The sequence below is a fragment of the Anthonomus grandis genome, chromosome 8 (genome assembly GCF_022605725.1).
Source record: "Anthonomus grandis grandis chromosome 8, icAntGran1.3, whole genome shotgun sequence".
Taxonomy (NCBI): domain Eukaryota; kingdom Metazoa; phylum Arthropoda; class Insecta; order Coleoptera; family Curculionidae; genus Anthonomus; species Anthonomus grandis.
The window spans coordinates 8,675,933-8,691,002 of record NC_065553.1 but is presented as its reverse complement, the minus strand read 5'-3'; the positions used below and the strand labels follow the sequence as shown (position 1 = coordinate 8,691,002).

Sequence of the window (15,070 nt, the reverse complement as noted above, 5' to 3'; positions counted from 1 at the left end):
GAATATAAGAATATGAGTAATGATAAGCAGCTTAGTAGACTAGTTAAAAGAAAATATTAAACAACATATTATAGCTTAGATGTATTTTATTGTTTATGATATTTATGAACTATATTAATTTTTTTTTTAAATTGTCTAGTCTTATATTATTTTCGGTAACACATTTAATTGGTGATAGATTCAATACTAATATTTGTTTTTCTTGGATTTTTTTTTCTGCTTTTGTATTGTTTATATTGCCACCTTTTAGTGTTTTGTAAATAAATAGAATTCAAATCCAAAACGTTTATTTGACAAAATCAAAAATTACAATAAAAATATATGTAAGTGAAGTTAGCAACTAGGAATGTATCTCGATTATAAAAACCGTATCTCAAGGGGTTGTAATAATAACATAAACTCTAAAAGGTTTTAATATATTTTTTGTACAATAAAACATATTTCGTGTACCTATTTCGCCTTCTTATTTAAAAAAAATCCATTGCCGCAGTAAAGGTGTGATAATATAGAGCACAATTTGGGACAAAAACATACGCGTTATGGTACATAAATCAATTATTATATGTTATTTTAAAAGACTGATATTTAACTTGAAATACATTTACTAATCTTATAAGAAAATAGTTTAAGCTAAAAAAATGCTAAATAGTGCTTCTTGTATTCGTCTAGTATATGTTCATTATTCCTAATAATTTTTAAAGCATATTACAACGCTAAATCTTAAATCACGATAAACTTTTAAGTCACAATAAAATCTATGCAAATAGAATAAGGTATGAAGAAGATCAAGTTCATTTATATTGACCTTGTTTATGTATGGGAAGATCCAACCCAAAAAATTGTATTTTTGTTTGTCGTCTTGCCCCATTATATGCTAGGATGGGAACAGTATAAAAAGAAGATGAGTAGTTCAACAAATATCAATCATTTGATAGTAATCGTATTACTAACAATAGAAACACCAGCAAAGCGAGGAATACGTACAAAGATGTTTGGGGTAAGATAAGCATGTTTATTCATTACGTTGGAGAAATTACCTTTTTTGTATACCTGTTACTTTTAGGTAATACTATTCTCAGCTTTAACCTCTTTGGCGTTAAGCAATCCAATTACTAATTCCTACCTGCCCCCGTTAAGTGCAAATCAACCCGCAGGAATTTTTGCAGCTAAACAAGCTGATTTTTCAGCTCAAAGCAGCCCTTCGTCAGGACCCACCAAGTTTATTCCTATTTTAAAGTTTGCCAATGATAATGAAGGAGAAGGAACTTATAGGTATTTAAATTTTAAACCAACAATTTAAAAAATGTACATATATTCTTTTACAGCTACAATTACGAATCCGCTAACACGATTACTGCACAAGAGCAGGGTGATGTTAGAGGAGATGGTACCAAAGCTCATGGTTCCTATTCTTTTATCCTTCCAAACGGTGAACACGTCTCGGTTACCTACACAGCTGATCAAAATGGCTTTGTTGCTGAGGGATCTCATATTCCTACCCCACCACCAGTTCCTGAAGCTATCTTGAGGGCTTTAGAAGAAAACGCCGCTGCTGAAGCTAGAGGTATTTTTGATGATGGACAGTATCATGGTGAAGGCTTGGAAGAGTCACAGTATAGAGATGAAACAGGTGGACATCAACAACAAAGTGTTGATAGCGTCAGTATTGTAAGCGCCAAGATTCAGAATGGTAATGAGGGATATAGATACTAAGACTATGATAACAGATGTTTATATATTTTCTAATATTGTATATGATTTAGTTAATTAAATATAAATATATTGATATATCTGAATAAAGTTTTAAACATATTTAATAGCTTTCATTTATATTGTTTTAAAATGCATTGAACTAAAAATATCCTAAATATTAATAAAAAAAGCATAGAAGAAAACAGAACAGACAAAAATCTTGCAACTCCTATTTTTAACGACTAATAAAAATACCTTTAACTTATATTTATAAATTGTCATCTCAAACATAGATATGATTCTTAAGACATTCTTATTTCATGCTTATTATGCATAAACAAAATGGATGCGGAGCACTTTTTTATAATCAGAATGTAAAAACCTCTTGAAACTTAAATAAATATTATAATTTAGTAAATCAAATTCTTAGACAAAAATATAAAAATCGAGAAATTTTAAATTGGATTCGACTAAATTTAACACAAAAATCTATAATTAAACTCTGCAAAATTTAAAAATTTCTTTCTAAAAATCTAATTTTAGTTTATAAAATATTCAACATTTATTAGCGAAATCTTTTAAAATTCCCTCAAAGATTTAAACCTTTTTTAAAAGAGTAAGTGAAATACTTTGGTGAAATGAAAAATAATTCAATGTTGTGGACATTTCAATTTTCCAAAATTGAAATGTTTGCTTTTATACCTTTACCTTAAATTCTCAAAATAGTTCAGGTTTTTTTATTGATATAATTAAAATGTCCGTAAGAAATTTTTGTCTTAAAATTAAAAAATTTAAAATTTAAAAGAAATTTATAAGTACACTTTAACATATTTCTTTATAATTTTTATTATGAAGATGTAGTTGAATAGGCAGAACCAAAGTAAGTTGGAAAACAAACGTGACTCAACCTTAGTGTTGACAATTTTGATAAGGGTAAGATGTGAGATGTCATTTTATTAAAGATTGTATGTAAGAATTAATACGTAAGTTTTTTAGTAAATAACATTTTTCAATAAGTTACGTTTTTTAACATAACAAATTTTTTATATAACAAAAATTTTCTAAAACATATAAAGTTTGCATTTTTATATTTTGAACTTTAGTAAGTTTGTAAGAAAAAAGAATATTTGTTTAAGATTATATATTTTAAGTTCAGACTAAAATTGTACTATTTAATAAGTACTGGCGATTAAATCATGAATATGTTTGCTTACTATTACATAATTGGTCACATATACTCTATTTTTTCAAAGCATAATGAACATTGATATGACAGGGTTCTTAAAACTAGCATATAATCTTATAATAGAGTCCCATTAGCTAAGTTTTGGCCAGTGCTAGAAGATCAGGATAATATCGACTACGAAGAGTTACAAAGAAAAATAATAGACAAAGAATACACCAAGTAGAACTTAGCAAATATCAAAGCATTAGAAACAGAGTATGTATTGATGGGAAGTAAAGAAAGGTATTAACACACAAATCGAAAATATTGACGGCTATAAATCTATATAATCTCAGTATAAGCTATACAAATGATGTCGGAAAACAAAGGAAATCGCAATTAAAATTGGACAAGGTTATTCAGGAAAACATCAACTAACTAGCTTACTCTAGAATAACCACATCACTCGAAATACAAAAATTAAAATATACAAAAGTATCTAGGAAAGTATTGCTATATATGGTTTAAAGCTTTGGATAATAAGTAAAAAAGACACCCCCAAAATAAAAGCAATGGAAATGAGTCTGTTGGCGTAGATGCTACCAACTAACCAACAAATAAAGAATAAGAAACACTGAAATCAGAGGCGTATGGGTATATACATTGACTAAAGGGGGCAAAAGGCTAAAATGGTATGGCCATGTTGAAAAGGTAAATGACCAACGACGACCAAAGCGAATGCTACAATGGGTCTTCACCAACTGCAGGAATTCTCCTTAATATGGTTTTGAAATAAAAACGTTACATAATTTTTGTTTACGTTTAGTAATTAGGGTGTTGTCAAAGGTTTTATTAAGCAAAAAGTAATTTTAGATAAAGTTCATTTGAATTCAAGTTATTCAAATAACCAACAATCTCTTTACCAGAACTACCTTCTTCTTTTCCCTCTTTTAAGGCTAAATATGTATTTTACGCTTATAATGCATAACCAAAATGGATACAGTATACATGTTAATAACCAAATCACCTATTTTTTTTTAATCAGAAAAAATATCTTTCTTAAAAATCTCCTGAGAGATGTCGCATCACGATAAAGTTTATTAATTTAACATATTTAAACTGTGGTAAAAGCTTTAATTTCTAAGATAAATTTTAAACAACTCAAAAAAGGTCTCTTTAATAATTGCAAGTTAATTAGTTTAATATTTTCTCTAATTATTTAATTATTTTTTTAATCACCTAATCTAAGAACGATCATATAAAGTAAAATATACAACGTACATAGCATAATTTAATATTTATTTAATTATAGCAATAAAGCCTTAATTGATGTGCCACCCATTAATTTACATCCAACTAACATACTAATAAAATTTATACTTAGATATTAATTATCTGAAAAAAATAGCCCAGTTCGCTTAAAGAGACCTTCATTTTAAAAAGTAGTACCTGTTAAATGCCAAACAATAAAGAAGATATTATTACATCCAAATCAGATCGTATGATCATCCTTGGGCGATCTCCAAGGTGGTTCTTCTTTCTTTTCGGATGGTACTGAAATAATTTAGGGGATTGGCTGTCAATAATCTGATATAATCGCGTTTGTTCAAAGTACGTTACATGAACGTGCCATTGGTATTTGTATTTGCATAAAATTATGAGAAAGCTTGTATGACTGTATCTTTTTGTTAATCTTCAGATATGCTGCATCATATTTTGACCTAATCAGAAGATGTGGTAAAATAACAGAATTGATAATTTACGTAAACACATTTGATACGTTTATGCCACTTTATCGTCAAGAGTTTGCAATGAATAAATAGAAATATAAATTTGTCATTGTATATGCATGATCATAATATTAACAATTAGCAACTATGATGTAAACCAGATGACTCTAAGCAGACTTCAGCTTAGACTTTTTTAATTAATAATAGGATAAATTAAGATTTCGACATTTGAATTTAGGTTAAATTTTAGTAAAGGAAAAACGTAAGGATATGATAAAAAATATTATTATTATTAGAAGTTAACTACTTAAGGGTTTTATTTAACTAGCCTTACCATAAATCAATGAGTTTTATAAAATTCACTACAACATGAAAAAATATGTACCCATCTATCTAAATCACCCATATATCATAAATGGAAAGTGGTATCTAGAGATGTTCCAAATATCACGATTAATAGAGAGAAAAAAAAATAATCATGAAACTAAAATTAATATTTCCTACATACACGAATGAATTAGTTATGTTAAGCCTAGTCGTTACTTAGAATAAAAAACTTTTAATAAAAATCGCTATACTATATTTTCCATGTATAATTTAAGCAGTATTTTTAAAAATAAAGTATTTGATTTTATTTTTTGCACGTAATAACGAATAACTTAAAACTATTTAATTATTATTAAATATTTTAGATCGTTCCTGGTATATTCTGATCTAAAATCGCAAAAGAGTAGGTACAACTATGAGAAAGTAAAACATGCACGCAAGTATTCGACATTAACTTGACTAGTTTATTTAATAATAAGACGTAAGGCAGATTACGCGAGCGAGTAGGTGTAAAGCAGAATCCTGCAATAAAATTAAGTAATTTATATCGGTCATTTATTATATGAGAACCATCCATAAAAAACGGTTTATATTTTAATATGTACGATCTGTAAAGGTCAAGATATGAAATGTTTGATGCTAATTAAAATAGGCTAGGCTCGTTTGATTTATGCGGTTTGTAAAATAATTACAAATCTGATTCATGGGATCTTATTAATGGTAATTTAAGAGGTGATGATGATGAAATAGGAGCTTAAAAACATTGTTACATTTTTTTTTATAGTAGTTAAGTAAATCTTGGTTAGAATAGATGTAATAATTTTATCTAAATTTTCTCACAACAAATGTTGAATCAAAATACAACAGCAGAGAAGAGCTAAAGCACTATCATCTTTTATTTCATAAGTTGATTTTTATTTGTTTCAAGTTATTTTAAATAGTTTAGGCTAACTTTATTTTTAAAGTTAAAATAAATTATGGTTGAGAGATATTCTTTTTAAATTAAATATACTGCTCAGTTCTATTTTCCTTTTGCACAATTTTAAATATTTTAGAAAACATGAACCTTATTTTATTATTCAAGAAGCACGTCACTACGTCAAAATTATGTTTACACTCAAACAAAATGCAGTTTAAGTATTTACTTGACTGGTTGTCACGATCCCTATATATAATAATCCTAATCCTCTTGCTGCTAGTCCACCGTATAAAGCATAAAAGTGGCTCCATTTAAGCAAAATTCGAGAAAATCAAGTTTTACTATTTTTTTTGTATTGGGTCACTGATGCATAGTAAACTTTGCACTTATATAATCCACAAGCAATACTTGTCTTTGTAAAATTGAAAAAATAATGAGATTCAAATTCTGTAACGAATCCATTGATGAAAATTTAGAAAAAGTTATGTATGTAATGCTGTACTCCAACATTTCTATTTGCCAGGACAAAAATCACTGTTTTTTTCCATATTATTACATATTATATATGAAAAGACACATGCAGTGCTACTTCTTATGTAAAGCATCCCTAAATTTATATTTTTAAAAACTGTAAATTATTTTTCAGTTTTATCCAGTTACCAGCTTTATCCAGTTTACCAATATTTTCCATTTTGCTATTAAACCATAAAAAAAAATTAAATTTTAAATTAAAAATTTTTAGTTTGTCATATAAACGACATATTATGTAAATAGAGATTTGTATGTATCTAATTATTGTATTATTTTCATTAATTACTCATATTGTTAGTGCAATAACTTTATCATATTTGGGTGTGTTGAAGGTCTACCCATAAAGTTTATTGAAAATTCTGATTCTTGATCCATCTGTATATAATGGTCACCTTTTTACAGTCATAATATGACGAAATGTCAAAAGGTGTATCCGTATTTTTTAATATATTATCCTAACTTGTTCTTTTCATTTAATTGTATACAAATTTATAAAATTGGTACTAAATAACTCTGTATTCAAACGATTTATAGAACCGTTCTTAAAGTCATTATTCAATAAGTTATAGTGGAAGATTTGTATTAATTTAATACAAAATATATTATGCCAACAGAATAGTATACCAATAACAAGTAATGTCATGCTTGTTATTGGCTTAATATATAGGCTAACAAATTCTTTTAATTAGTGATTAAATAATTCAGAAAGAATTAAGTTTAAGCTATTGACTACTATTAATGACATTTATTTAAAAATAATATTACGATAATAAACCTTATAATTACTAATTTAGCATTTAAAAAAAATGTTATAATTTAAGTCAAAAAAATAAAGATTTATAAAATATTATTGTATAATTTAAACTGTAACAAAACTAAAAATACTGATAATAAATGTATGCTACGCGTCAAACGAGTTCCTAAAGATTTGGTAATTTATTTATTTATGCATTATATGCCATATATTTATAATATTTATATATTTATAATATTTATATATATTTTTATAGTATAAATTTACAGTTTATAATTTACGTAAAATTAAAAGTATTTGCTGTCAATTTATATTTTGTGGTCAAAAAATTAAGTCATCAAAATTTAACTAAAACAATTAATAACGATAAAAATTATGATGAAAAATAATAAAATTCCAGTTAATTTGTAGATAATTCCTGGCATTTGAAATTATTAGGAAATGTTAGGCACCTTCAGGCATGTAAATTTACAGCAATTTAATTTAAGAATTTTAATTTACATGGAAAATATAATGATGTTCCTAGGAATTTGAAGCAATTTTTAAACATTTTAGTTATTTTCATCCGAAACTACGTTAAATTAAATAATTTTTTTTTATGATTTTTAAGCATAAGATGATTTTTTATTATCGTTCCAGGATTTTAAAAATAGTTGAAAATATTTATGAAAATTTTAATGATTCTTTTTTTAATTATTTTAAGGTGCAGGAGAATTTATTAGCTTAGAAAAAATATGTAAAATTAAGTAAAATAATAAAGTAAAATTATATTTATCTTATTTAAAACTTAATTTTTAAAATATTTATGCATTTGCTTGACATTTTCATTTGTATATTATTTATTAATTTACAATTTCGCGTTTCGTTTTCCTATACATATGAACAACTTTCCTGACTTACCGAAATCATACAAATTATTGGTATAAATAGATACAAAATGTGTATATAAGTCAAAGTATATAAATCGAGTTTTATTACAATTAAAAAAATCTTAGTTCCTTAATATTTTTATAACAAATATTAAACCCTATTTAGCTATTTTAACAGCTTTTTGATAGGAATCAGAATATTAGTTTAAATCTTACATATTTCATACATCATCATACATATTTACATTAAATCACGCAACAGTTTTATCAGTAACCAAGACTCTTTCCAAAATCACTAACAAAAACTAATAATACATACAAGTGACTTTATACTAAAGATCTAACTAGTAGAGCAAAAAACTAATTAAAGTATGGCTTAAACTAATTGACTATAAGGAATTCTTTAGATTATGTTTCATTTCTTTAACCCTCTTACCTCGACTTTTTTAATTAATTTTCACAAAAAAACTTTAGTTTGTTGAGATCTATTTTCTCTTTCTTGTTAAGAATCTTTTTTTGGTCCGAAAAGTTTGTTGATTAATTTCAAAGCATTATTATTAGTAAGCAAATAAAAGAAAATTTTAAATAGTAGATTTTTTCCATATTATAAAATACAACAGATTAAAAAAATATTCAGTGGATTAAGAAAAATATGTATTGTATAAAAAATTGGAAAATTGGTGAACTCAAACATCTCGCCTATGATTTGTAGCTAGGGTTATTCTAGGCATTCGATGTTCTAAAGTCTTAATTGATTACACTGGTCATAATGGTGAAATCTAATATAACCGAACAATGTATATAAAAAAGATACAAAAAATTATGCAATACTGATTCTTTTGCAAACTAAAAATATTCGCATGGTACTTTTTAATTGTTTTAAGGCTTAGTAAAAGGTTTTAACAAGACGTGATATTTACTGCTAATACAAAATTTAGGTACTATCGGAATAACAATAAAAATTAATGACGATAATAGAAATATTGACGAGACCCCGTAGATCTAAACTGACTTATAATAAACGTAATGATATTAAACGAAAATCGGATCGCCCATAAGCGGTACAATAAGAAACAAAACCGCAGGAGACCATTTGGTTATTGCACGCAATCAACATAAAATAACCTCACCCCGACTATACCTTTCTCTTTCCCATACGATGGCGCTTCGCTAAGAAAAGATGCTATCTGGAGCAGATGTGGGAGCGAGAAGACGAAGAAGAAGAAGAAGCAGCAAATCGGTGTTATGTGCTGTATCTTCAGTTCTGTTGCAAGAAATTATTAGTAAGGGGGGCGGGTGTTTTTAGTATAAAAATCAATTGCCAAAATTTTGTATCATCACACAGTGCAGTGGTTTTATATTGGTAACAAGATGAATCAAGTAAGCACTAGTAAACTTTTTTATTTTTTTTTTATTAATATGATATACCTAATACTACCATAATAAAATATTAATTTTAATTTTTCAATTATTTATTAATTTAAATTATTTTTTAATCATAGTTATTTAAGCTTGGGACTTGGGATTTAGACCTAATAAACTCAATTCTTAAACATGATTTATGGAAGATAAAAGATCAAATCAAGAATTAAAATCTATTAAAAATTAAAGAATTTTGATACAAAATTTTTTCATTGAATTATTGTATTTATATGTTTACTATTTGCATGCTGGTATCTTTAGTTCGAGTTAAAATTTAAAAAATGTCATTAACATAACACAACTTAAGAGGAAATTGGAAATTATAGATTTTTACTGGTTCCATTTATACGACTTTTTTTGTTCATTTCAAATACTACAGTGTAGAGTTTATTAAAAACTGTTTCTGCAAATTTTATTTGGACCTTTTATAATGATCAATGCGTCTTTTCATATGCATAAAATGAATAAGAAATAAACTATTATTCCTCTATCAGGAATAATATTTTATTAAGGATTTTTTACGCCTCCTATTTCAAAACTTTTTAACCTATTTCTATCGTTTTTTATTTTGTTTCAAATTTTTTAATTTGACAGAATAATTTTACTTTGTTTACTACAAATAAAATATTAAATATTTAAACCTTTTTTCTTAAATACACAAAACTGTATCTACTTACTTTACAAAGTAAGGCTGCAACTGCTCTCTATTTGATACTTTACAATATTTTTATTATAAATTTTTTAATTAATTATATAATTTTTCTCTATTTAACCTTAGAGATAAAGTTAGGCATTTTATTTTATACAGTGTATCCATTAGGTACTCCCTTCCTCCATTGAGTCTGTATTTTTGAAGCAAAAAAAAAACCATTTTTTACATATACAGGGTGTTTACAAAAGACGTAGCCGATTTTGGTTCTGCGTTAAAATTTAAACAAGTTGATGTATTACGTGTTATACTTCTATTAAGTAGTTTTTAAATTAGAGATAGAAAATCGACTTTTCTCAACTTTGGGAGGATATAGATCCATAAGTATTCATTATAGGATAAAATGATTTTCATATTCTTATCTTAGCTTTTTAAGGTCTACCTTATGACAAACATTTTTAAAACCTACCGTCAAATTTATTTAACATTTTAAAAGAAAAAAGTACAAGTGACAGTAGCATTTTTTTGTTTTATTAAACACATCCTAAAAAGCTATGATAGAGATATAAAAATCATTTTATTCTGCGACAAGTATTATATCTCTTTAGCCTATTAAAAATGCAAAAAAAAACAATTTTCAACTGTCTCTAATTCAAAAACTGCGTGTGTGACATGCATAACATGCACAAATTTTTTAAAAATGTACGACGAATTTAGAAATTAAATAATATTTAAAGTCTTCCCTTTAAAAAAAAAATAAATTTCTACTGCCACGCCTTTTATGAACACTTTGCATATTTAAATTAAAACAAAAAAAATATTAATTGATAATATAATTTCAAACAAGTTTTGAGTCTTATATTTTATTGTTAATTTTTTAAATGTTCCTTGTTATCTTTCCAATGCTAATTTGTATTTATATTTATCGGTACTTTCTTTAATAATTAAAAATTATTTATTTATTTACTGAAATCTGCAGATTATGAAAAATACAAAAATATTGAAAACCGAAAAAAATACAAAAGTTGTAAGATGGTTTAGTTATTCTTAGTAGATCCGTCTTAAAAAAATGAAAAATTCAGTTCATATATTACGATCTCTCAAAAAACTCATTCAATTTTTTATAAACTTAAAACCCCAATAAATCAAAATACATAAATACATTAAAACTAATATCTTAAGCCCACACAAACTAATCCCAAACCAACTTTCTAACAACAAAAACTCTCCTTTTCCCTGTAACTGTTACGAATTCTTATTAAATAATAATATATTAATTACGATGCATCTTAGGTAAATAAATCCTTTTAATAGTCAGGCATTATATTCATATAACTGCAATTACCAATATCATCTTTTCTCGAGACACGATGGTTGCGTAAAGACACACAGCTTGAGAATAAAATAATAGTGGCAATTAGTAACGTGTATTTATATTCTTTAGTTTGTACTCGTAGCAGCTCTTTTTGGCTTCGTCGCCTGCGGCAGGTTAGATAGCACCCAATATCTTCCACCTAACCAAAAGTACAACCAAGGAGGACAAAATGCAGGAGGACAATATCAAGGTAAGAACATGCCCCAACATTAATATTATATCTACTAATTCATCTCTTCTACTAGGGTCTGCTGCTGCTGGACCTGCTGGTGGCTACTCAGGAGCAAACCAGTACCAGTCTGCCGGTGGCAAGAGTTTTGAAAGAGGACCCAATGCTGACATTCCAATTTTGAGGTTGGACCAACAGAACGAGGGTGATGGTAACTTCCAGTATGCTTTTGAAACCGGTAATGGTATTCAGGCAACACAGCAAGGAAATGCTCAAGAAGGAGCTGGCACTCAATCGCAGGTAATTTTTATTAAATATGTTGCTTACAGTTTTTGATATGCATTTTAAAAGAATTTTAAATTGTTATTTCGTTTGTAATTTCCTGTTATAATTTCCCATTGGTTATCTCGACTTATTTAAGGACCTCGATTAATCATAATGTTTAATAATAAAATAAGACTTAATTAGGAATTATCAAAAGTTTAACCAAAAGATGTTGTCCAATCTGATTACTTTACTTAGAATGAAATCTTAGTTTATTCTTACATTTTGTGGTTTTTTTAAGGGATCTTACTCCTACACCTCTCCCGAAGGTGAACAGATCCAGATCAACTACAGTGCCGGTGAAGGAGGTTTCCAAGCTCAAGGATCTCACATTCCCACCGCTCCACCAGTACCTGCGGAAATCGCTAAAGCCATCGAACAAAACTTGGCTGATGAAGCCAGGGGAATCGTAGATGATGGACAGTACAAACCTGAGTACCAAAACGAAGGAAACTACCAAGGTAAACAACTGTTCCCAAAAACTTTTTAGAATGTACTTTAATTTTATGATATTTGCTACAGGTGGAATCCAACAGAAGAATCAATACCAAGGAGGTGCTGCTCAAAGTAACCAATACATTCCACCCAATGCCGCTGGTAATGCCGGATACAAATACTAGATTGTTTAAAATAATAGACTCTGTATATATATTTTAGATCTAAGTGATAATAAAATGTGATATTAAAAAAAGGTCTTGTTTTTCAACTTCTTAATTATTTATTAAAATATGAAGTGTCACTGTGAGCAAAGCTTTAAATTTGCATCTAACATTCAATATATTGGTGTGCTTTTCAGATTTATCCATACGAAACGATGCCTTGATGCCTTGAGGAATTGAAACTGATAGAGCACTATTAATTTTTGTTATGAATATTTTTGTCAATAGTGTCAGTTCCCAATAGTAAATCAATGAAAATAATGTAACATTCGTATCAAATACTGGTTTTATTAATCAAATGCATATTGTATTACAAGTATTTAGTTGCGAAGTGTAGCTGAAAACTTATATAAAATGATCTGTTACAAATTTGCGATTCAAAATACACTGTAGTTTATTGAGGTACGAGAGGGCAGCATAAATAAGTCCTACTAATAAAGTGAAAGGTACTTACTTTAGAAGAGAATAGGTGACTTATTCTCCACATTTTGTTGGGTTTTATTATTATATCATCATTCATATTAGAATACATGCCTGCTGTACTTTTGGAAGTAGTAAAAAGTATTATTTGGGCGTTATTCGAACCCAAGTATTGTGAAGAGCCTTGGTTTTTGGGAAATAAATTACAGGAGCATAATTAAAAAATATTTTCGTTACAGCCATGTAGAGACATTTCCTTCTGTATTATTCTGCAGTTTCCTTAAATGACGTATTGCCTAAAACATAGTTCAAACATGGGCTTATTTTAGTAAACTTCGTTCACATGTTACTGCAAGATAGACAAATCAAACAAATCAAAACAGCATTGCAAAAATTAGTTTTTTAAATAGAAAATCTGTAACAAACAATAGCGTAGTTACACTGACAACCGTTATTGAATCTGTGGGAGTTTATATCGCAGCTATAAAAAACGTAGATAGACATCACCCTTGGAAAAATATCTGAAAAGTTATTGGGACGAAAATTGTCGATTTCATCCAATGATTTTTTATCACTCTAAAAATTGTTTGCATTACTACACTCCTTAATTCTTAAGAAAAAGACTAATGTAATTTAACTATTACCTTACTATACCGTAGGAATTAATTTCTACATATCACGTAATCGTAAATATATATTTCTACACAAATATTTAAGAAAAATTTAAATGGAAAAAGTTATTTATTTTATTTAGTGACTTTTTCCTAATTTCCGAATATATGAAATATAAAATCTGTTATTCATAATATGACGGAGATATAATCATAATATGTAGATTTAAAGAAAATGTCTTACGTTAAAGATAAGTTCTAAATAACTATAAAATATTTTAGAATAGAAGATTTATCATGCATATTTAATGTGATTTAGCGTAGTTATTAACAGTAATAGGCTGAGTAGTGCACATAGTTGAATGAATAGTGCACACCATTGAAGAACAGTTACTTCTAATAGTACTAACAGTACATATTTAACTGATGCTGTACCAATAATTACTTAATGCTATCGATGAGGCACTATTGAAACACAACTGAGTGTTCAATAGTGCTCTATCAGTGTCCGTAAGTTTTTCATTAGTTCCCATAAATACATGTATCTTGATTTTTTTTTAATTTTTATTTATTCATATTATTTTATTTATATTTATTCGATAAGCCATTTAATTTCGTTTCACTTTCCGCAATATGGTAGTTCTTTTGGCTTCCAGACGGATTTTATTGCTTTCCAACTTTTAAAATGTATGTATATATGAAAAGGATAGAGAAGTAGTTCAATTGCATATTTGCAACCACATATAAAAGAAAACCGAAATTTCACTGTTTGGGCATTTTAAGTTTAAATTTATTGTTTATCTTTGTAATTCCACGACATTGTTTAATGTGCAATTCATCTCTATAAATCGATTTACGACGCTGTTAAAACGATGGCTTTTAAATTAAACTAGAAGCAAAAAGCATAACTTAATTGGTTCGCAACTATAATATTAAGTTTTTTCAAACGTGAAGGCTCTAAGTACATACCCTTGTAAATAATTTAGTCCTTTAATAATTTTCACTACTATTTATCAGTTTAAGCTTTATATTTTGCATTTGAGGATTTTCAAATGATTTGTTTGTAAGTTGCCTGTTTTACTTCTTATTTTTTAATTTTTTTTTGCTTGTATTGTTATTTTAATTTGTTTATTTTTATACATTTTTGTTGTTTTCATACATTCTTTTAATTAGACTTTTTTTGTATTTTAATCTGTGAATAATAATCCGTAAAATACAGCATACACATTTCTTTATTATATAATATGATTAGTGAAATTTAATATAAGGATTAACTCTGATCATTGGACTTGCATGAAATACCAATATCAATCGATACAGAAAATATATATGGACAAAATCATATTAAAAATACTCGCTCCTAGTACACGGGAAAAATGCGAAGACAATGTATCAGCGACATCTATAATGGCCCAACAGACGTAAAGACCAAGGAGTCGGTTGTCAGATAAGAT

At 27.3% G+C, this 15,070-nt stretch overlaps 2 protein-coding genes across 2 annotated transcripts; both read left to right on the top strand.

Moving 5' to 3' along the window:
• The first annotated feature begins 940 nt into the window (after nt 1-940).
• Nucleotides 941-1,812, top strand: LOC126739625 (endocuticle structural glycoprotein SgAbd-2-like). The gene is made up of 3 exons (XM_050445380.1): nt 941-997; nt 1,064-1,272; nt 1,326-1,812. The coding sequence occupies exons 1-3, from the start codon at nt 989-991 to the stop codon at nt 1,711-1,713; spliced, it is 606 nt and encodes a 201-aa protein (XP_050301337.1). The 5' UTR covers nt 941-988; the 3' UTR covers nt 1,714-1,812.
• A 7,393-nt stretch (nt 1,813-9,205) lies between these two features.
• On the top strand, nt 9,206-12,632 carry LOC126739325 (pupal cuticle protein 20-like). Its single transcript, XM_050444958.1, has 5 exons — nt 9,206-9,367; nt 11,503-11,623; nt 11,679-11,902; nt 12,168-12,387; nt 12,449-12,632. The coding sequence occupies exons 1-5, from the start codon at nt 9,359-9,361 to the stop codon at nt 12,544-12,546; spliced, it is 672 nt and encodes a 223-aa protein (XP_050300915.1). The 5' UTR covers nt 9,206-9,358; the 3' UTR covers nt 12,547-12,632.
• Nucleotides 12,633-15,070: the final 2,438 nt, after the last annotated feature.